Below are 24,644 nucleotides of genomic sequence, written 5' to 3' on the forward strand. Positions count from 1 at the left end.
CGAAACGTGTTTCCCGCAGTTGTTTCAGTTTCAGTGTGAAACTTTCTTGTTGGTGTCTCCAGCGTCCTCATAGAGATGACGTGACTTTCTTCACATGCCTACGTGTGTGCACATTTACGAGATGGGCTGTAATTCACTGTCCATCTACAAGAAGTTGCAAATTTAATTAATTAATGACGACACACGTATATTGGTGTTTTACGAACAAAAAGTAACAACACTTTATTCAATAACATCAATAAATGTGTGCAGCATACATGGAACCACGATAACTTTGCTTTTGACAGCAAGTATCCTGCATAATGCTGGGTGAGGTAACTCCTTTGAAGGTATGGTTGGTATCTATGGTGATGTGGCGATGTAAAAGCAAGGTGGGAACGAAGGTGGTGGTTCGAGACTTCGGGGGCTTGTGTTTCTCAGTTGTCTTGAATGAGCTGAAAGTAGAAACGTGCACAAAATAAAGTTAAGTTCAGTCGTGGTTAGTACAGCTAGTTTCTACGTTTCGAAAACCTTTTTGTTTTGTTTGTTCACTTACCTCAAGCAGGCATGCCTGTCTTGCTTCACTGATCTGTAACAAGCAAAGAAGTGTGGAGCATAAAAGGAGGATAAGGCAAGCGAGCTGGCGCAAACATTACATATTACATATATTTCATATTACATATGTAAATGTGCTGTCTTCTGCGTTCGTACTGGAGTAACATTGTCTTAAAAAGAATCTGGAAAACATAATCCAGTAAAATTTGAAGCAATTTGGACTTATCGCTTTGGGAGTTCAGTAACCGATGGAAGGCGAAAGCTGCCTTGTGACATCACGATGCAGATGTCGTCTGCAAGTTCTGCGGCACGACAGTAAGCGTCTTTGCAAGTCATCTTCTCATTAGTGTGTATGTCTTTCACGACTGTTGCTTGTTCGTCGATTAATTCAGTTGTAGAAATAAAGGATGAAAAACATCCTGCGGATATGCTAAAAAGAAAAAAAAAACCCTGAAATCCCGCAGTCCTAATGGTATCTTACCAGCTCCTTGGGAATCCTCCAATGGTAGCGGCTTTGAATGCAAGACTGGCACTCTCTCACAGACTCCTGTAAAGAAATCGATAGTTTTAATGCGCGTGCAAATTCAAGATTTCCTTATTGAATATGATAATGTGTCAATCATATCGTCACTTCAATATTATCATAATACTGCTGACTAATGAGCAGTGATTAAGTAGTCCTTTGGTGCTTACTTCTTCCTCCAGCTTGGTCCGGCATTCTCCGAGCACTTGAGCTTTGTAATTTGTTTTCTGAAATAACGTAAGTTCGTTTTGTTGGAAAACAGACGCATTTAAGGAATAAATGATCGCGTTTTCAGTGCTGTTATATGCATACCCCGGATAAGCAAGTTCTGTAAAGCTTCTGAACCTGAAACAATAGGTTATTGATGTTTATATTAGAATATATTATTATTATTATTATTGGCAAAATGTCTTACGTCGACGGATCCAATGGAATTCTCGTCCTTGTCACTATCCAAGTCGTCTGCGCATCTTCTACAGTTTTCAATGTCCATCTGCGCAAATTACGTTTGCCAGTGTAATAAAGCGAGAAATAATAGTATTAATCATAATTAGGGCTGATTGAACTGTGGAATGAAGTAATATTACTAATGAGCCGAAGTGTACTAATTGGATACCAAGACCCGTTCGTACTGTACTGTAATGCACGCAGTGGAACCCCGATAATTCGATTTAGGGAAGAAAATCGCATTACCCGAGAAACCGCAAACAGGGTAGGAAGAAAAACATCGTTAGGGCACGGCCCCTGGATCGCTCTCAGAGAGGAGCGGTCGAGGGGCCGTGGTTAGGGGTTCACGGCAGTTATAGCTTTCGCACTCTTTTTACTTACTACTAATCTACTTACTGGATTTCTGAACCGTCTTGGGCAGGCATCCTTCACGCGCTCTCTGGCTGGTTTCTGAAACAGTTTGGGCGAAAAATTGTTACTGGTATGTTTCACAATTTACCGTTCACTCTTAATTGTTGTTTTAATACAGTCAAACTCCTTTATAGCGAACACCTTTTTAACGAAAATACCACTACAGCAAATTTTTTGGCGGTCCCGCTGGAGCCCTATAGGTCCAATAATGGACATCCTTTTTAACGAAAATACCTTTACTGCGATTTTTTTTTTTTTTTTGTTGTCCCCTGAGTTTCGTTGTAAAGGAGTTTGACTGTATAGCGATACGCGAATATTAACGAATACTGTTCCGCATAAACTCCCAAATCGTTTCGGCCCAAAAGTCTGTGTTTTAGAATCTCGAATGTCCCTTTTGAATACAATTAATGCATTTAATTAACCCGATACTGATTCGAGAGTTATGTGCTGATGTACGAAGATACTTTATATTGAAAGAAAAAACAGCGAAGCAATTTTTTGTTGTTGACAACAACAACTGCTTGCATCCGATCCGGTCACACATAGACAAAATATCAGTTTAAGTAAGTAATCTCATTCACCCACTGCAGAAAACTAGACAACAAATTCCTCTTAGCCTTGCGTAACTGCGCCTAAAAGTATTAGTAATCTTCTTACCCTCGGCATGCACTGAGTGCGAACTTCAGCTTCCTGAAAAAAAGAAGAGAAAAAGAAGGTAATTTGAGCAGTAAAGTTTGTTTGTGGTGTGAAACGGTTTGGCTTATTTCGCGTACTTACGTCCGTGTAAGTGGAGCTCTCACGGAGGTCCGACATCTCCACACATCTCTCGCACCTGCTTACGTGCATCTGAACATAAAATCGCATTAAAAAAAAAAAAAAAATGGAACACCGTGAACTCTTGTTTGTGTTAATCTCCAAAATATATCCGTGTATTGTAAATACGCATAATGTCCCGAAAACCCTCCGTGTTTTTCCATATTGGGGCCTCATGTGCAGTATCTTTTTTTGGACACTATATAAAAGTGTTCTCTTTACTTGTCTTACCCTGTCACCTCTGTAGTACCAGTCGCACGTCTTCTTGAGCAGCTCTTTCCTTGTCGGCTGCACAAAATCATTATAAATCCAATATATAAAATTTAATGAACTTTTTTTTTATAAACACTTAACCTCACCTTTGGCACACACCGTTGTCGCAGATTCTGAACCTTCCAATAAGAGAAACAAAATGTAGGAGTTATATAGAACATTATATATATCAGTGAATTGCACATGCTATATGAATACATTCTTATATGCCCATATTACGTACGTCATCGTAGTCGTAGTTGCTTGGAAGTGAGTACTCGTCTATGCATTGCTCGCATTCCTTGGCCCAGCTCTAATTCGTGGAAGAACGATACAAGATACAAGTTGCAGATATATTCGCCTCATATACTATAGATATTCAGGCTAATATTGTCGTGGGAAGACTGTTATGTCGCAGAGTTTACCGTCATAAAGGCTTGGGGATATGTTCAAAAAGGGTCAGAGGCGAAACCAACTGTGAAACTTTCTTCTTTATTGAGGATATTACAAAGAAAAAAGTTTCACTGTTGCTTTCTCATAGTGTTATATCTCAAATTTAGAGAGAAATGAACTCACCTCTTCGATAAACCTCCACTTGCAGAGTCGTTTGATTCGTTCTTTAGGGTCGGGCTATAATTAACAATTTGGTCAACTGATTACGAGGAAATATAAATCGGAAAATACGGTATCGTGCTATTGTTCTCGATCTGGTATATGCTTACCTTTGTGATGCAGTCACTCTGTACCTTCCTGAACTGCGTAAAAAGATAAAATAAAAATACGAAAATAAATACCTAAATCATAAATACATGAAACGGCGTGATTGCGTTCAGGAAAACGTGTATGATAAAGCGCGTGTAGTCAAATAAATGTTAATAACGCATCCTAAAAGCTATGTGTCTGGCTTCACTGCAGTAAGAGTGTGTATGCGGAGAAGATAACTTTACAAAGATTAGAGAACCACAGAAGTGCTATGGGATTGGCCTTCATATTTTTTATTTTTTTTTACAAACGTCCCGGATGATGTAGGATGGAACAGTTATTTTAAGAAGGCAACGTAACATAATTATTTTAGGTAATTAATGAGTTACGTAATGAGATATCTTTACGCTGATAAAATTTATTTGACCTTCGGACTGTTTTTATCGAGGTACAGTCAAACTCCTTTACAACGAAACTCAGGGGACAGCAAAAAAAATTCGCAGTAAAGGTATTTTCGTTAAAAAGGATGTCCATTATTGGACCTATAGGGCTCCAGCGGGACCGCAAAAAAAATTTGCTGTAGTGGTATTTTCGTTAAAAAGGTGTTCGCTATAAAGGAGTTTGACTGTATATCCCACGAGAAATCTTACTTGTGTGAAGCTTGCGTCGTCTCCGACACCTGATTGGCTGATGCATTTTACGCAGTTTGTGAGATTTGTACCCTGAAATGAATTTTCGGGGAAGGTGGACTCTGTTTATTTCATCTGAAGTAAGTTGTCACTGTTATCCACTCACTCTTCTGGAAAACCTGTAACGGCATTCTGATAGCAGAAGCTGCGTCGCCGGTTGCTGCAGAAAAATGTATAAGTGAAGCGGAACATGAAACGAAAAAAAATGTACAACAAAGTAATTGGAAGTTAAAAATAAAAAAAGTAATTTTACGTGCGGTGCGCAGTTCCAGTCCATCTCCCGTTGCTGCGAGAATAGGAAAAAACAAACAAACAAAACCTTTACATTAACAAATGTGTTATCTGGGCGAGAAGGGTATTCACAGTAGAGCCCTGCACGGCGAACGGGGCCCCGATCCGGCCTCTCCGGCTGGACCGGCAAACATATTTCCGAGAGTCTGGCTCCAGCGGGTCATATACTGCTAATTCCACACAATGGAGGACTATTAGTTCATATCATCACGTGCTTGCGTCGTTCCTGTGCATATATTTGCAAAAACAAGCGAAGGACACTGTATTATGCGTATGATTCGACAGTCTAAAACTTTCTCAAAGCCACTTCACATTGCTCCTTACTCCTCACATATTTCATAATCACGTTCGCATAGCTTTTTAAGAGGAGTAGGGATCGGGAGGAAGAGTTTGTCGACAACATCCTCCACTTCCACAAACACTTGTGGTATGTTTCCCTCAGATGTGTAATAGGCGTATGCCGGCACAGTTCCCCTGAAGTCGGCCCATGGACGCAGCTATCCTCCCCACGAGCGGATTCCGCTCGGTCTTCCACTTCACCCTTTCCTCCTGTCCACCATCTTTCCCTTCCCGAGAAACATGCCGCCTAATCAGGCAGGCAGACCTCTCGGGTTCCTCCCAACGACACTCCTCCTCCTCCTCCTCCTTGTGGTATAACGATAATGCGCTTGCCCGCGTGCGTTCCGGATGTCACGTGAGTTCTCACACGTTTGTGGCATTGCCTTGTCTTGTTATAAATTCACTTATAAATTTGTTTGACAAGCGCTAGAAACGCGTAAGTCAGGACTGGAATTACTAGGACGAGCTCTATTCGCTGAGTCACTGGGCCACAGGGCCGGGCCCTACTCACTGAGCCACAGGGCCGGGCCGCATAAAATCATCCTCACATCATCCCATCCCCATCCGCGGGGTTCGGGCGCGGAAAAGTCGGCCCGTGCAGAGCTCTAATTCACAGTCAATAAATATAAATAAATAACAAAATAATAAATCGCACTGTTTCCTTTCTGTCATGCTCGATGCGGCGACGCGTTCCCATCACTAACTACCCCCATTAGAGATGTCAGAGCTAGCTTGAAGGAGCGTGTCTCGTACGGTCACATGGTGATGACGTCACACGTGGTTACCGGGAGGGAGGGGGCTGTCACCGTGGGGGAGGTCCAACGCTACGCTTTCTTTGTGCTATACTTCTGACGAGCACCTCGGATTTCGCGTTGTGACGATATAGAATGGAGGTAGCATAACGTTACGTTTAAGTTCCGCGCTGTCTCGATTTAAAATTTCAGGAATCTGGGGTACATATTACGCGGCATGAAAGTGACTACACACACCGAGGGAGGGGGTTACTGAACAAACTACTCCGAAAAAAATAAATAAAATAAAGCCCGGCTTAAATGTAAAACTGTTAACTGTGATTTAATCACCATTATATCGCCCCACTAAGCAAAATGAGTCACACGTTGAAGTAAAATTACCTCTAATTTTGTAGCATTGGGAGGCAGCGGGTAACTGTCGATGCACAGTATGCAAGAATCTCGCTCGTCCTGCGTTTTTGTGAAGAACATTCGCTTTGAAACCATAAAGACATCCTCCTTTCCACTGTTAAGCTTCACTTACATGAGTCGTTGTGAGAAGGTGACAAAGGATGTTGGCTGCCTCTTTTGGTGTGTACTGAAAAAATTCACGAGTAGACTTATTAACCTTTTATGAGCGGCAGTGTAGATAAGAACAATAGCAATGCGCAACGTACCGGTTTGACGCACTGCTGCCGCATATGAAGGACCTACCGAAGGAGACATAAGGATGAAATAAAATGGAATCAGTGATGACGACTTCAGCTAGAATATTGATTGTATTCAGTCGATTGATTGTAATGTGGTACCCACGTCAGTACGTCGTGGAGGGAACCGCATCTCGTACTCTTTGACACATTTCTTGCAGTCTAACACGGAATCGCTCTGGAAGAAATCGTAGAACGAACATTACGAAACGACAGTTCATTGACGTTGTGACATATGGCCCTGAAGTTATGTCGAATAAATGTAAAATGCGGTTACATGCATCGATACGAACGAGTTTTGCAGCGAAGTAATTTGTAAAAAAAAAAAAAAAGTAAAGATAAAAGAAGCGTGTTAGGGATTCTCTGAATCAGTGGCGAAATCAGAATAACTAGAAAATCAGCGCCCGGCAAACAGCTTGGTGAGGCTCTCTGATGGAGTCTGAAGGGCGAGGGGGGTGTTATCTCCGCCTGTATCTACATCTGGTTGGCGCAGACAACTCGGTGCGCACTCATTTAATTACCATTTTAATGTCATCACTGCATATCGCCTCTCCAACTACCTGTAGAGGCGCTCGCGTCGTCTTCAGAATGGCGGAGATCACGACGCTCCTGGGATAGACTTTTTTTCTCATCTCCTTCTCGGCATTTAACGTTCCTCTCCGCAGTGTTTTTGCTCTGCGGAACTGAGCAGTGCTTGTTGCTGTTTGAGTTCTGTAAGACTGTAAACTCCGTCGCGCAGGAGAGGAAGTTGCGGCATAGTTTCGGTTTACCACGAAACATATCGGCCGGCTGGCGTTACTATCATTCATTGAGTGCTTCTACCGGGGTGCGCTAGCCGGCGAGCAGATACAGTTGGAGCGTCGAAAAGACATATTTTCACTTGGCTGTCCCTTTAAAGCTTCCCGTCCGCAGGCATTGTTCCACGAAAAATTTTCGCGTAAATTTCTTCTGAAATGCTAGAAAAACTTCGATACGGGGCCTTCTACCGTAGAAGAGGGTGCGGTACCTGAAGAAGTGCAGTCTCATGCACGAAAGTCTCGTTTACCACGTGTAAATAAATAAGTTGCTCCTACCGTTTAATATCACTCTTTGATTTACTTCACCACCGGCAACTTGACATCGCCTATTTTTCTGCGTTCATAAAAGAGTGCGTAATATTGGACAAGGAATTGGGTGTTAACAAGCGTCACACGACACGTCATTATAGAAAGAGCCGTCACAGTTGACAGCCTTGCGCTGTCTATTGGATGGTAACTGCGCGGGCGGCAACACATTTGACTGCCAAATACAGACTCCTCCGATGCTTATCTCACTTCTGCTCTGAAGATTTCACCCAGCAAGCAATTCTCAGAAACGGTTCTCTTTTTGTTATGGTGATAAACTTTCTCGTGACCAGGAAGCGGTCCAACTGGCGGCAAGGTTATTATTACTGTTACTTTTATTCCTCCATGAGTGGGAGAATTTTTTTGTGTCATTGCTGCCCTGCCTCGTCCTATTTATGTTGTGGCAATGAACAGGTTGTACCGGTAACACTTGTTACTGCCAGCTGACTGAGCTTCGGCATAGTTATTTACTGGTCACGAATATGCGTTTCTTTCTTCATACATTGTACTGACTCACAAATGATTGTCATCTGCAAAGGGAGCTTTTATATTTCCGTATATTTCGGGCGCGATGCATGATGGGGCATTATTGCTCGCATTTGTTATATTATGCCGGGTGCTCTAATATTTCCTTGCATACTAGACTTGGGTCGACCTTTTTTTTTAAAAAAAAGAAAGTTGTTGCAATCTGTTATTTGTGAGGCCATGGCTATCTATCAAACTGAAGTGTAAACGTAGGTATAACGTAAGATAAGATAACGCTTTGCGCTAACTTCTAATAGTTCATATCTTCACGGATTAGCTTGCATACTGTAACGCGATGTTTGCGTTTATATTTTTTACGAAATTGCTTCTCTACATGTATTTCTACAGATTACCGTTTGTATTCTTTAAGTTCGAGCACAGTGGAGATAACCTTTTACTTTTATTGTCTTTGTGTTTAATTTAATAATGGTGTTTAATTTTATTGGTTTATTGTGTTTTCATTGTCTTTCATATAACATCACGTGTCGCACTTCGGGCAAGTCGACCTCATCTATATTTGTATCGAATATTTGTTTATCAAATCGAATCTGTATATCGAATCTGTATTTACCGTCAACCCTCGATTTATGAACACCCTCGGTTCCCCGAAAAATCGTTCATAAATCGAGGGATTTCTAAATCGAAAATTCAGTTAACTGAGTACTATCGAGCAAATGCAACAGTATTTCCGAGTTGGGATTGTGTTTATAATGCCATATATTGTGTAATTTTGCTTTGGACCATGCCTTCCGCTGTGTCAATCTTGGAAGTAAGAGATGTCACCACATTCGCACTGGACTGGTCTCTGATTTCCTCCGGGATTTTTAACCTCCGTTTATTAATCTCCGGGTGACAGCGACCACCTTATTCATCAACTGAGGTCAGGAACCCGTTTGTTGTTCGGATTTCGAGGGGTTAAGAACCGAGGGTGCAATACCTGGAAAACGTTTTGTCCGTTCAGGCGTCATTCATAAGACCACGGAATTATTCCTTTGAAGGTTTCTGTTGGCCTCGGAACGACCCGTTCATAAATTGAGGGCAAAAACGCTGGGCAACTCCTAGTTGGTTCCCAGAAATTCCGTTCATTATTCGAATATCGAGGTTCATAAAACGAGGGAAAAATGAATGGAAAAAGTTTGGTTCCCCGTGCTCGTGTTCATAAAACGAGGGAATTCATAAATCGAAGGTTCATAAATTGAGGGTTGACTGTATATCGAATACCCTTCCGCTTAGAGCATATACTGTTAACTATTGTATTAACTATTGTGTGGACTAGTTTCATATAGTATGCAGTACTGTGGTTCTAATGGACACACATGGCGCGTATTTTTAGCCCCCTATCTTCCCGCGATTCAGCGCTTGCAAATGCACCCGCTTCTGCTGTGTGCACGCCTATGCATTATGCGCAGCGAAAGACAAAGAGGACGTGGTCATCGCGCTTTTGTGTTTTCGGACGATTTGTGCTTCCGCGTTTTCAGGGCACACGGGCTATCATCAGCGGGGAAAGTTGGAGAAGTGAGAGGAGGGATGCAAAATAGGTGGAGGAAAAGTCACTCTCGTTCTCTACCAGGTGCTACTACACCGAACAATGCCCGTGTCCGTAGTGCCAGGAATACGTACGAGCATCCTGTTAGACATCGTGCATGGGTGGAGTGTGTGTGTCTTGCGAGATAAAATGCTTGAGAGACGGGAGGTTAAATCATTTGTGTGATGACGCTGTTATATACGGTAGGATGGGGTCAGTCGAACTGTGACCCGGTACTCTGCTGTGATGGAATAAGGTGGGTGTGGTGGGAGAGAGTCGTCGACTCATTTGAGGGACTCCCATGATTGTTGCTGTAAATATCTGCGTAACTCTCTTACTTTTTGACTGGAGGTTTTAAAACTGATGACTTAGCCAGCCATATCTTTCGAAGTGTTCTTCAAAGCTGACTTGTTAGGACCGCCACCTTCTGAAGGGGTACTGAGTACAGTACCGGGAAAGATTTATTAAATGAAGCAGTTACCACTGGTCTTACGTTGCTTTCCTTTTGCTTTCTATCTTACAATTATTCTTCTTTCAATTATATTATTCTAACTTACAATTCGAGCCGATCCACTTGACAAACATAGCAAATTAATCCGTGACGAGAGGATAGAGAGGTAGCAAGCGAGCTGGTGGTATAGATCCATAACTTAAAAACCTGAGACTAGGGGACAAAAAAACGACGAACACAGACAAGGTCTTGTCTGTGTTTGTCGCTTTTTTGTCCCCTAGTCTGGGGTTTTTAAGTTATGGATTAATCCGTGAGTTTCGTTGCAATAAAGATGTGTTTAAATTTTCTTTTTTTCCTCGTACTGTACGAGAATGGAACATATTACCCTCTTGTCTTACACAAATCCCATCACCAACCCGGTTGTTACAAGGTCTTGTAGGCTAATTCTTTCTAGACTACAGATGTTTAACACTTGACATTTTGCACTGTGTATAGCCGTGTGTTGTATGTAGTGTACTCACCTCATCAGCCATGGCCATCAAGCGATGGCCGGCAGTATCTTTCAAATAAATAAATAAATAAATCTTCGTAATGGTTGTACAGTGCAACGCATAAGTTTCCTATACTTCACTGAATTTCAACTTACGACCTTTGTTTCTTTCTCTCTCTCTCTCTCTCTTTCTATTAAAACATGGACTCGGTCTCGTTGGTAAAGCAGCATAATGCGAATCACTGGAGCAAAATATACTGATGGAGCAATTTGTTTCGTCTTTTTTCTTTTATATAATTCATTCCCTGTCTCCAGGTCAGTGACCCTCTCGTGGCTTTCAGACTTGAAATGTGACGTCACAGATCTTTGCGCTTTTTTTTTTATTTTTTAGTTCGTCGCTGATCGCTTCACTCGATGAAACCATGGCATCGCTGCTGAATTGATTCAAACACTGCGCGATCGTTCACTTCGTCCTCCGGAAAGACCCCATAAATCACTCAAAAGCTCCATAAACTCCCAGCGCGTCCCGCGCATTTCATTGCGTACATTTGACGATCGGGCAGAAAATCAAAAGCAACTTCCTCCCATCACTCATCCGCTGCTCTGCTGACCCCGGCAACCTCCGGCCGAGGAGAATAAAGTCATCTCGAAATAAGATATAGCGCTTAGTACTTACGCTATTGGAATACCTATAGCGCCACTCGCAATCTCGTATGACACGACCCTTGGGACCTAGAGGAACCTGAAAGAACAACAACATCACGGTGAAAAAAAAATAATAATAAACATAAAACATGGAGAAAACAAAAAACAAAAAAACACAATGACGTATATCTCGTGAGAAAGAATGCCTGAGGGGGTGGAATAGACAACATGACAGCAATGCGCCACTGCCGCGGTGGAACGGTCGTGATGTGAGTTGAGCGGCACGATAATGATGTGGATGCCTTAATAGGAGGTAGCCAGGGCAATTGAATCGGGAACATTTTCGTCGGAAGGTCGTTATAATGTGCAAAGATCGTGAGTAGCACATATACACGGCCGGTGATTGAGACCGCATAGCCCAGTTTCCAGAGGATGCTTTTCCGTTTCGGCGTATACGCGGCAGGAAGATTATTCCATTTTATTTTGTTTCATTTATTATTGTTTCGTAGCGTTGCTTCCGTAGAGCTGCCTGCTAACGAGAAACGAAACAACGGCGATGGTTCTTTTTTTTTTTTTAACGAAAGAATAAGAGGATTATGTACGAACATGTGGCAAGCGATGGGTGATTTAACGCATTCATATTTCTTCATTTTCTTTTCTGTATTTCTTTATTTCTCCCGTCTTGTGGAATGTGCTTCTGTGGAGATTTTGCACGATGGTTTTTTTTTTTTTCACGAGAAATATTATGTGTTGAAGGGTTAGCAAGTAGGATTGTGAAAGATGAAAGTCACTGAAAAGGTTAGCCAGCTGTAGGGATCGAACCCACATCTTCTGGATTACCGGTCCAGGGCTCTACCATTTGGGCTAAGCTAACACGCCTCTACAGCGACTTTCGGGGTGCGTCATCTGAAGGGACGACAAACCAGCCACTCAATCTCACTCACCCTCCTTTCACTCTTACATTTTTTGCTCACTCATACACACATTCATACGACGGAAATCGACGCAAGCGGCACCTGTTGAACATGAGAGAAGCTGATGTCCCTTCTGTTCCCTCCTATGTTGTTCCAGCCTCAGAACATCAGTTTCTCTCATGTTCAATAGGATTGTGAGCTGGATACAGAATTTTCTTAAAAAACAATTTAAAAGAGTCGAAACAATTCGAGATTTTAAAACCTACCTATTCCACCTGTATATGCAGGTACTATATTTTGTTCATTTTCTCGTATAGCCGTATTTGGAAAACCCCGTTTAACTAAACACCATTCGTTCAAATCTGCATTATTAACATGTGTAATTTATGTGCACATGTGATCTCAGTCACACGGTAACACAATGACACCGCGCTGCTCCCGCCATTCCTATAGCTTCTGGCATACAAACTCACAAATAGCTTTCGACATTATATAGTGACGGAGCTATATAAGCACCGATGCCTTTTTTTAAAGGCGAAAAACGGCTTCCGAAGCACCATATATACCAGTGCATTGTTGCTTTCTTATTGCATGTATGCTCAAGCGATTCACGAACTGGGAGTAACTTCCGTATCGCCAGTTAACTTTCCTCTGCATTGTCCTCAAAGTGTCCTGGGGTCTCCCGTGAGCGCTTAATGAGTGCATCTTCTACAACGGACTCCATTGTGTTCCTGTGTACCTGCATATATTTGCGGTTACCTTCCTCAGAACCTCTGTAGACACGATCGCATACTCCACCGTCTTTTATTTTTGAAATGCAAGCGGGATGGGTAATGGTCTAGGGCGTTGGTCGTATACGAGGCCTTCCTGTATGTTGCATCTCTGAAGTAAGGGACGTTTTTGTGCGCGTGTCTTTGAGGTACCTTTAAAAAAAACAAAATACAGAAGCCGACACTGAAGATTTTTGTTTAAGTTTAATTTGTACAAGCTTTCGGCGTGGAGGTCCACGCTTCCTCAGGTACAAAGAAGTGAAGTGGTGACACACATAAGTATAGTATAGACATATACACGACTAAACACACTGCTGTACAAAGAAAGGGAAGGATCTACTATGATGATCTATGGATCTAGGATCTACTAAGGATCTAGGATGTGATCTACAGGACTTGACTCCCCTCTTCGTATACGCTTCAGGTACCTTTCAAATGAAACTTATATGTAGGGTTCCGCATTTTCGGTTTTAACCGAAAAACACCGAATACAGAGGGACATTCCAGGACATAACGGACATACGTTGCTGCAGATGTCCAGCAAGTCGTTGATGCAGATCAGAAAACCATACAAAAATACGATGGTCGTGTAAAATGTCGGTTTACTTTTTCCTTAGCCGTAACTAAAACGTCACCGCTGCGTACAACGCCGTGTTGAATGAACGTCGTGCGGTTATATTACATTGTGATTTCTATAAGCCGATTACTGTCGGGTAAGCCATGTTACACGCCAGGAAAACCATCGAAAAACGCCGATTTCGTGAAAATCAATAAAAACCGAAAAAGGTACACCGTATCCGCACAAAAATGTCTGTCTGCCTGCTGTAGCACGGTGGTTGTAGTGAACCGTTTCTGTTTACTGAGTGAAGAACCGAGTTCTGAATGGCTGGAACTGTAAGAGATAGTATACTGATGGAAATACAGTGGAAATCACACCATGCATAGTTACAGAATTCAGAGGGAGGACTCGCCCCCAGCACTGCGGACGCGTCAGATCACAGAGGTAAGTTCGGTGTCATCGGGGACTTCAGCCGTCAATCTTTTCCATTCCGAGAAAAAATGAAAAAGAAAAAGCAAAGGTGCTGTGTCATGTTTCCAGTCAGTCTCTTTTTTAAAGGGATATCTCTCATAGCGGGGGAGGGGGGGGGGAGGACTGAACGCGTCACACAAGCTTGATGATTGAGTTTAATTTAAATTAGTTTCAGCATCGAGTCTTCGCATTGAAATGTATATGTGCCTTGTTCCCGCATCTGAGCGGTGGCTGCCAAATTTCAACACCAACTGTCAGTTACATAATCCTCATAACTTATACTCTAGTCAGACGGCAAACCTAAGGCCGTTAGCGGAACGGCCGTTGCACCACCTGTGGTCCAACCATCATTTCAGTCTCTGCCCTGATTTGTTGAAAACGGGAGACGTACACTTTTTACGACGATTATGCAGTTCGTGAATGCCACAAAAAAAGGCGTACGCCTCCCATTTTCAACAAATCAGAGCAGAGAACGACGTCCTTCGAAATGGTGGTCGGTCTACAGGTGGAGTAACGGCCCTTCCGCTAAAGGCCTTAGGTTTGCCGTCTGACTAGGGTATTAGTCCTCTGCACGTACAGTCTCTTTAATTAGTCCGCGTGCTCGATGCTACATTTCTCATTTATGTTATGTGTATAGCTCTGTACCACAGTTCAACCACAAATAATCATTAATGCTTAATAATAGACTCATTATCTCGATACACTGGCACCGGAATTTGAGTTACACCTTAATACGTATATGCATGATTCCTGTAGTAACGCCCAGGTAACTTATTGTATAGCCGCATTTTTACACAATGTCACGTTTACCGCGCTCATAAACCACACTTACACACATATGTAAACACGCAAACCTTGAGTCTTCTTCGAAGGTCGTTCCGATCATTAATATGCGGCATATCGATTAGTCTAACCGTTCCACTCCCGCCCTTTTCCTATTAAACGCGAAGCAATAATCATATGAAGGGTAACAGCCAGACAAGACAATGTGAAAGAGCTCTCGTCCAGAATGCTACGTGTGCTACTTTCACCGAAGAAAGGCTAATTACGACGTATGTAATGGTCGTACTGACGTAATTAGACCGCGATCTACAACTGGCTGTCATGAGCGGAGAACCTTTGACCGCGATTCAACGGGGGCAGGTTCTGCTCGTCCGTTTGATATACGACGGGGGTGTCGTAAGCTCGGAGTATGCGAAGACCTGTTACTGATCGAGTGACATTAGGGCGCATCGATGAGCGTTTAAATTTCCTACGTGGAAGCCTGCGTCGCAGCGACGGCCATGTGGTTTGATTGTCGGAGCGGTCAGCCTTGACGAGGACGGTGACTCAGCGATTTAGGTTAATTGGTGATGGGATCTGGCGGAATATAATTGGATTCGTAACGTGATACGATGGAATAATCGCAATTGCCGAGTTTGTTAGTACGAGTACTGGCATTTTCAGTTGTTTCGGTTCAGGTTTTGGTTTTGTTCATCGTGGCGTGTCGGACTGTCTGCCGACGATATCATCGTGAGATGCGTAGCGTGAGATCGTGTAATTTTTCTGCCGCGACAGCATACGCGATTCCCGCTTTGTAGCGATGTTTATAGACAGTTGGAAGCTAGTTAACTTGGAAATGCTTGAGAAAACAGCTATATGTAATAGTAACAATAATAATACCGTTTGTTGCATTGCGTGGACCATGAACGTGCGGCAAAGCCTCGTGAGGTATATGACAACGCATCTCCGAAGCAGCGATACGCGAAGCCAGCGCATCAGGCCCTTCATAATATTTAGGAATAGATTTATAAACACGGGGTGAGTCAACCTGTTTTTGTGTGGCGACATGTTGTACGTACCGCAGGGTAGCACTGCGGACAATTTCGACCACCTCGGGTTCGTTTGACGTGCGCCGGAAATCTCCGACACACGGTGCCGGAAGCAATCTTTACCCTCCCCCACATTGATGATGATGATGATCTACATTGCCGCCCTCGGCCGGGATCGAACCCGCGATCTTGAGCTCAGCAAGCCAACGCATTACCGACTGAGACCATCAGACCCTTATTCAGAGCGACTCGCTTTAATTCGAACTCCGGCTTTTTTCGAACAAAATCTCCGGTCCCTTTGGCGTTCGAATAGACGGAATTGCGCTGTAGTAACGCTCATATACCCGATGTCTACTTTCCAAATGAGCGCAATTATTGTGTTGATAGGACGCTATAAACGAAGGGTGGAAATGATCCACCGAAGGTAGAGAGATAGAAATGTGCCGCTGTCTTGTCCACTAAAATGCTGCCAGCAGGGTCGACGAGAAGGGGGGCTGGAGCCCCGGAGCTTCAGGGGCCCGCCCACCCGACTCAAGACGCGACGGTTGCCCGCGCACCCACCAGGAGACGTGAGGAGGGGGCTCGGGCAGGGCTCATCCGCAGAGTCATCCCCAGGGTCCGTAATTTCTCTCGCTATCAGTATTGTCAGTATTGTATTATCAGTACTGTAAATATAAATCGAAAGTTCCTGACGTTAACCGTAGCGCAGCACCTGTTGTACAAATATTGAGACGTGACCTCTCTTGTGCAAATTGGTAACGAAAACTCGCCGCCACAACTACCGATTTCTTCGAGGAAACCCGTCTCCAAGAGAGCGAGAGCGAAACAATGGAACGAGTGCTTCCAATTTCGATAAATACGCGCTTGCGGTCAAAGTGTGCGATATTCCATTCAATGGAATAGTGCGAAAAGTACGTCAAGAGTGGGACGACTTCCTGGTCTCCCCAGCAAACCAGTCTATATCTTTTTTTTTTTACTTTAAATCGCCTTGTCACTGCTTTCAATCTGTCATTCTTCAACGACCTGTCAGAAGAAATATGAAAAGCTAGAAAGAAAAAAAACAAGTTTGTTCCTCATTTCGCTTTCGTTCACGGCGCGCTTGACGCGGAACTTTCTCGCGGAGAACGGTATTTCACGTGACTTTTTCTTCTGTACTGTATTGTATAGTGGACACGATGCTAGTTTGGAAGGCATAGCGTGGACGGTGTTCTTTTTTTTTTTTTTTTGCTGTCGTGAGGTTTAGTATTATTATTTGTTTTTTTGTTTTCCTTCATAAACGAAAGCCGCCAGCACGTCTCTCATCCTCGGGTTTTCAACGTCCGGCAATTGCGGAGAATGTCATGGATCTGGTTCTATCGCGCTTCAGTTGCCAAAGCAGGAAAATAGAAGACCCAAGGCCAAGGCGAGTTCGAGAATAAAGTAGGGTTGGAAGGCTGGATGTATAGTACGTATAATTTGTCCATCACTACGGGACTTCTCTGGCCCTCTGCCTGCAGTGCCTTCCAGCTTTGTTCCGGGTATATTTTAGCGCTGCTGGGCTGGCACCCAAGCAGCACAATATCTTGGCCCACTATTGGTTGGATATGATAGGCAATACTACAATACTAGTCCAATACTGTGCCAATATTCAGCCAATATTGGGTCGACGTTTTGCTGCTATCGTTTTGCTGCTATCGATAGTGATGAAATCGGGTTTCGGAGACATATTTTGGGGAATAACATTGTCCCGTAGAAAGTAATGGGGAATCCAATCCGTTAAGACAAACGTAATCGCTTTATGATTGCTGTAACGTGTTCGATTTGAGGCGCTACGTAGAAAGGTTGGAGAGAGCCTTCGTCAGAAATAGTTCCGTAATAGCAAAAATATCACGAGGTGAAAAAAATAAAAAATACCAAAGACAGCAAAAACGAGCGATACATAGTAAACACACGTACGGGGGACAGAAATATAGATTCGTTATTGTAATGTCTTTTCAGAAAAATGCGCGGATTGTGCAGATGAGTTGAGTGCCTTTGCGAGAGTTGCACGATCGGACGTGTTGACAAAAAAAAAAAAAAAAAAAGAAGAATCGATATGTAGAGAAGTTGGTTGGTATTTCGGTGCACTCACTCAAGCTCTGTCTTGCAGTAAAGCTGCACGTTACAAAAGAGAAAGGAAGAAACCAGTCGAAACGTAGACATACTCCTATAGCCACGCTGTTGTATTGGCCAGTGCCAATACAAGAACAACATAACTACATGAATGACGATGGAATGAGGTGTTTCGCCGCAACAATTTACCACACCTCAGTGCATGTGGGTTAATGCCAATACAAATGTCAACATACGAGTGTACAGACACACTCCTATATTGGAAAGTTTAGACCACTTAATCCTAAAGGTTGATAAAAAGATAACTGGAAGTAATGTTTATTCACGTTTTATGCAAGCTTTCTTGCGGTAGTCCGCATTTCAAAGAAAGTAACACACATCTTTTGGATTACCGGTCCTGGGCTCCAGCAATTGAGCTAAGCTAACACGCAAGCTTTCTTCATTCATTAATTAAAGGCTACTTTCTTCGTTCAAGTTTTTTGGGGACTTGAGGATTTTATGTCCTCGGTGTTCCAGCCTCAGAACACCAATTTCCATGACAGTGTGCATTTCGTCAGGTACGAATTATAGTTGAATAAAGTGCCAATTTGGGCCTGTTGGTCACACATGCATTGACACACGTTGTTTTTAGCACCGTTTTAGCGATTTTATAAACTATAGGTTGCTAAGGGCACGGATTAAATTTACGGTATCAATAGGAGAATGTTCCACTGATTTCTCCCTTTCTTTCCATGTGCCCCTCCCTCCCTCCATCTCTCTCTCTCTCTCACTTGCAACCAATACCCTAATCTAACTCCTTCACGTTTTTTTTTTCTTCTCTTCTACATATAGTATGTAATTTAATCATACTTCGCCATTTAATCATATCATTTAATCATATCACTCATTCATTTAATCATACTTTGAATCGTTTCTGTCGTTTAACTAGCATACTGCCTTGCTACTTACTCGTATAGTATTTAAATCTACTTTTACTTCTCGCCGTACGCCTCGGCAAAAATCTCTTCAACTGCCCCGCCTATTGCCTAACACATATTCTTAAAGAAAACCGGATTCTTGTGGACCACCGAGGGCAAAGAAGACATTATAAATAAGATTATATTAAAACATCGATTTTTGTTTTTGTTATAGCTTTGCTTTATATACCTTTGCCGTTCTTTGCAAAACACATATTTAATTTATTTTCCCTTAAATGTCCCATTACAGCCATTAATTAGGCCATTAGAATCACTAATGTGACGCTGCGAGTCAGCCGGCTCGTCTGTCGAATAATCGAAACAAACTTTCCATAGAAAGGTAAACATACACCTGCGAAAAGAGTTTGAATGCTCCGCTCTTTATAAGCATGTCGCGCAATGCTATACCGAAAAGAAAGAGCGAAAATGCTTTGACGTTAGAAGCATTTGCCGGTCGCCGTTAAGATTTGAAGCCAGATATGTAGCGCTGCATAATATCGGCTTTGTATCCTGCAGGCTTTAAAAGGTGAAAGGTTTTAATAACTCTATAGACGGGGGGTCGTACAGCAAGTGCGTTGGTTGGTAGTCTGTTTGCCGTTCTACTCGCTTCATTGCCGAGCGGAGAGGAACATGGGAAGGAAAAAATAGCGGGGGCGAAAGGTGCTTTCACGGTGGAGTTGTCATTAATAACGGTGCATTTTTAGTACACGGGCCAGTTATCTTTGCGAGGTATACACTTGTGTCTATATACGTGAACTTCCTGGTGGAGTCGGTGCAGAAAGATTGTGAAATGATTGGGTGATATGTCTTCGACTTGTCTTTGCGAAATTTTAACGACTGAGAATTGTCAGTGGGAGAGGTAGCCCGATAAATCCTTTAAGATATTCACTGTATGTATGGCGAGGGAAATTGGTCGAGATAACATGCACCGGAAAAAGAAAAAAAAAAAGAAAGAAAGAAAAAGGATAATCCAGGTGGAGATGACGAAGGGACGAGTCGAGTTTTTCTTTTTCTTTTTTAAACCGACGAGCCTTTTCATTGCGGTATATGGCGCTTTTCTAAGAATTTGTTTCAGTGGTTGTAATAGTAGTAATCAACAATAAAACTGACAGGAGAACCACAAGTATTGTGTGTTGACGAAACCTTGGTGTGTTGACGAAAGGGAGCGATGTGAGCGTACACTCTTAAAAATGAACTTCACCGCATAGCACGCTCCTAGCCAACCATCACCTCAAATGATATCGTTATCTGCCCTGATTTGTTGAAAACGGGAGGCGTACGCCTTTTTGTGACGATTATGAACAGCATAGGTGTCACAAAACAGACGTACGCCTCCCGTTTTCCACAAATCAGGGCAGATAACGATATCATTTGAGATGATGGTTGGCTAGGAGCGTGCTATGTGGTGAAGCTCATTTTTAAGAGTGTAGGGTAGTTGGTAGCGCACCTGACCTGCGATCAGAGGTGTTGGTTTCCCAGCCCCGCACACGCCGACTTCGCGTCAAGTGCCGTCGTTCAGTGAGAAAGGGTTCGTTTGATCTACCACCGATTCCTAGGTAATATGTTGTTATATATACTATGTCATACACTTCTGCGACTCTTGTATGCGATACGCTTGATAACTCTGCTGCTTAATTTTAGTGATTCGTAAAAAAAATATTTCCGACGTTCTTACTTCAATCTACAGTGAATGTTAGCCACAAAATTAGCGACGAGGTCTTTGAAACTTCTGTCCAGTAACCACAAGTTCGCTGTAAATTAAACAGGAATAGAAGGAAAGAGACAGCGCACAAAGCGCAGTTGCAAGAAGGGCTAAACCACATGTCGCCTCGCATCACAGCTACTCAACCGCCACCTTGAACCTCGCAAAATAACTGTATCAATGAACGGTATCGATTTTCCACTCACCATTCGGTGTGAGCCATCCGCGGCGAGCGCGACACCACACGAAAAGAGAACTCCAAGAAGAAACACCATCGTAGAATTGCTATGTCTCAGTCCAGGACACCTCATGGTCTTGCCGAGGCTGCAGCGGATGGAGAGACAGACAGACAGCCCGTGTATATGGATGTGTCTTCTTCCTTTTGTGTTCTGCTCCGGGAGACGCGTACCACCAAGGCGAGTCGATGGAGTGATGTTTGTCCGCAGAGCATCTCCCTGTTACACACGGAGGCAGGGAAAGGGAGACGCCGCAAGTTGAGGAGGTCAGGAGAACTGGTCAGCCGACTCGGACGTCACGGACTGACCGTTAACCGAACATACGACCGCCGCTACCCGCGATGAATTTCAAGTAGACATGGGCGAAAGTGACGCGAACATTGCAAAGAATGCAACGTTTGCGGTGTCTCGTACACTCTTAAAAATGAACTTCACCGCATAGCACGCTCTTAGCCAGCCACATTATCTCGAATGATATCGCTATGTGCCCTGATTTGTTCAAAGCGGTAGGCGTACGCCTTTTCTGTGACACTTACGCGGTTCATAATTGTCACAAAAATGGCGTACGCCCCCTGTTTTCAACAAATCAGGGCAGATAACGATATCAATCGAGAGATGATGGTTGGCTAGGAGCGTGCTATGCGGTGAAGTTCATTTTTAAGAGTGTAGACCACACCTTTGACGGCGTTTTTAGCGTTTCTTTTTTTTTTTGTGGGGGGGGGGGGGGGAGGGGGACACGGACGTTTCGTACCGTTATCTTCGCGAACATGCTCGCGTAATGCACCAGTAGTTAACCGGGGTGGGATAACAACTTCGGGGACTCTATAGCTCCCCAATATATCAATATATGGTAGAGCTAATGTTTCGCAATAACGCACGGTCCTCAGATATGGTGTCCCTCGGACCTGTTACGGCATTTGGTCAACAGTTGGATTTTTTTTTAGTAAGTGTTTTGTAGCTATTGCTTATTATTATGTGTTACTTAGAATTTGTAGTTTTGTACTTATCCGGTAGTTGTTACTTTTGCTGTCTCATGATGTGTTTGTTTTGTAGCGTCTTTATTTATATATATTGGGAGTGCAAAATCTCACGGTATCTTCTGGTTCAGTCTAATCTGTTTGTTAGACTGTACCAGAAACCATTCTTTTTTCTGTATACCTGTATGGTCCTGAGATAGGGCATGCAGTGTTGTTAAATAAAATAAAATATAAAATAATAATTATTAATGGGGCGTGAGAAGTAGATCATTTTTTGATCTTGGACTAACGCTTAGCTTCCTTTGCTTAATGGCTTCATGAGCCACGTATATACAGTTTTTTTTTATCCGTTACAGATAAAAAAAACTGCGACAGCAGCACTGATGGCATTTTGCGGGCGGGTTACGCAACCAGGCGGACGTCCTGTGAGACAGAGCGTGTGTGACTACGGGTCGACTAATTACATAAAATTCATTAATTAACACTTTAATTAGATGTTTTCCCGAAAGTGCGAGGCAGCAAAATTAGCGGCGACCGTTACTTCAATCAACTAAAACAGGAAGGCGAGCCCGTTGGTACGAACTCGACGCAGCGAAAACTTGGAGCCAAAATACAAGAACACAGAACAAGGACCTGACGTCAAAGTCCTTGTTCCGTGTTCTTGTGTTTTGGCTCCAAGTTTTCGTTATGTCATCATTTGAATTTTTGGCGACCAATATTTGGGGTAGGCGTTAATTATTTGCCAGTTCGTTCAGCTCATCTGCATAGCGAAGTTTGGCAATTTATATCAAGGTACATTCGCTTCTCAGGGTGTTTAATAAGGACGATGGGATCTGAATAATGTGTGGCTCCAATTTTGCTATCTCGCATTTCCCAGATAACACCTAATAAATAAGCTAATTAATAAGTCCAATGGTTACATACGCTGGCCGCATAACCCGCCTGCCAAAACGGCATCAGCGCTGCTCAGAGCTATTTTATATAAAAAAAAAAATCTGTAACGACGCTGTATATATACATCGCACGTGCGCGTACCCTATAGATACATCGTCATCACCGATCTGTTGTTGTACCCTAGGTACGTGTTTCGGTGACGCTGTGAAGATAGTTTCGGTCGTTGACGTGGCCACGTTCACGAATGCAAGTCGGGTGATTGCATCTCTCGATCTAACATCCCAAGCAGCACAATGTACTGAAAGTCGAGTGCAGTAGGGGTGGCCAGTATGTGTTTTATCAATGTTCTTTAGTTTCACAATTCTGTTCAAGGCCTTCCACCTACCCGTCCACCCCTATTGCACTCGACTTTCAGTACATTGTGCTGCTTGGGATAGTTGCCCACCCCCAACAAGTCGGCGCATGGAATATCTCCGAAACGTGGGAACAAGAAAAGCAGTTTCCATCTATCCCGCCATCACACTTTATGCACGAGTTGCTCGACTGTTCCAGAGCCCCTTGAGAATATTTCGTGTCGGGTCTTCCGCTTGACAGCTGTTCTATTTGGTACTGAGGTGGGGAGGGGGATGGGGGGGGGGGGGGGACAAGTGCCTGACACAACTGACGCTTTGCCCGCTTTATTTCCATTTGCATTTCCGACAAGAGCAAGCCTACATTTGCGTCATCCCTGTTATACTCTGTGTTCAGGCAGGGAACGCAAGAGGTCATGAGGTGGCCCGAGGAACTTTTGTTGCGCGGATTGACACAACGTGCAGATACTTATTGTTCATTCATTGTATCTGCCGGTTGCTCCTCTGAATATTGGCTGCTTCGTGGTCGATGTGGTTCTTTACTGAGGGTTGAGATACTTTTTGTTGAAGCTACTTGTGGCTGTACGAGACGGCTTCTGGTTTATTTGGAACCCTCGATGCTGTGGAAAAAGAGACAGCCATGAATCCGGCGGAATGAGTAACGATAAAAAACTGCGTTTATAAAAGTGAAGAAATAAGGATAACAGTAAATAACATAGAGTACACCACAAGAAGTTACTCTGCTTCAGAAGGCAATATAAGGGGAATTGATGGGGCGCTGACATACTGCAGTGGATTCAGTGAACACACGTGGTAGAACTCTGATTTGTCGAACAGTCTTGCTTGAGAAAGCAACCACACGTGCCGCAGACAGGTACTCTGTTTCTGGTCCTCGTCACCTACGCTGAGGTACAGCTACGCTAGTATTCCACTAACTACCACGATGGTGTGCTTCGATTTAGAATCACACGAGCTCGACGTTCCCGAGAATACTACAGCGGAAGATGCGAAAAACGTCGTAGCTTTCTGCTGTCACGTGAGCAAACGTCGTGCCCTCACGTACACCGCTAACCCTATACTAACCGTGGGGGCAGCCACAAGATATTCCGTAGCAGACGACAGGAAAATACACTGACGGTGTCGTCTGCTAACTGTCGTCTGCTAAGTGAGCTGACGCCACTTTCGATATTCCGCGCCGTACGAATGCTCAATAGAACACGGGTTGGAACTTCCGCTCTGTGAGCAGTGTTTTCGCTTTTTCTTCCACTGGAATCTTCTGTGACGATGTCGCTCGTGTGAACACACGGTACGGGGAACTGGTGGAACATGCTGAAAAGATCACGCATATATTTCGAGTCCCAGTGTCGCATTTTATTGATGGCTTTACATTATTTTTGCTCGAACATTAACATTGCAAAACTTTTGTTTTAGCGCCACGCTAACGACACCGAAATTCATGTCACAAACTACGCGTTGCTATAGGTAGCGTTAATTCTATCCGCCTGACAACATCTCCGACGAGCAACATTAGTGCTGTCCGCGGGTTACAAATCGCATCTGTTGCGCGAATGGACACGCTCATGCGGAAGATACCATTATGCGTGAACTGGAATGGCATGCGCACAACGTAATCATACATCTCTGACGAAAAACGTAGCACTGCCGCGCTCGTAAGAGATCCCATGCACATGTGCGATAGCATCAACACGAGGCAGGACAGATGTTTCATTGAGAG

General features: G+C 43.4%; 1 protein-coding gene across 1 annotated transcript; it reads right to left on the reverse strand.

Moving 5' to 3' along the window:
* Nucleotides 1-196: 196 nt before the first annotated feature.
* Nucleotides 197-20,852, reverse strand: LOC135390864 (uncharacterized). The gene is made up of 23 exons (XM_064620812.1): nt 20,659-20,852; nt 11,210-11,275; nt 6,546-6,617; nt 6,410-6,442; nt 6,277-6,330; nt 6,135-6,203; nt 4,625-4,657; nt 4,478-4,531; nt 4,333-4,404; nt 3,703-3,735; nt 3,557-3,610; nt 3,225-3,293; nt 3,088-3,120; nt 2,960-3,016; nt 2,693-2,761; nt 2,573-2,605; nt 1,901-1,954; nt 1,473-1,550; nt 1,370-1,402; nt 1,228-1,284; nt 1,016-1,081; nt 536-568; nt 197-434 (listed from the first exon to the last, which is right to left on the reverse strand). The coding sequence occupies exons 1-23, from the start codon at nt 20,761-20,763 to the stop codon at nt 417-419; spliced, it is 1,245 nt and encodes a 414-aa protein (XP_064476882.1). The 5' UTR covers nt 20,764-20,852; the 3' UTR covers nt 197-416.
* Between the last annotated feature and the right edge of the window lie 3,792 nt (nt 20,853-24,644).

This window comes from Ornithodoros turicata, chromosome 4 (genome assembly GCF_037126465.1).
Source record: "Ornithodoros turicata isolate Travis chromosome 4, ASM3712646v1, whole genome shotgun sequence".
Taxonomy (NCBI): domain Eukaryota; kingdom Metazoa; phylum Arthropoda; class Arachnida; order Ixodida; family Argasidae; genus Ornithodoros; species Ornithodoros turicata.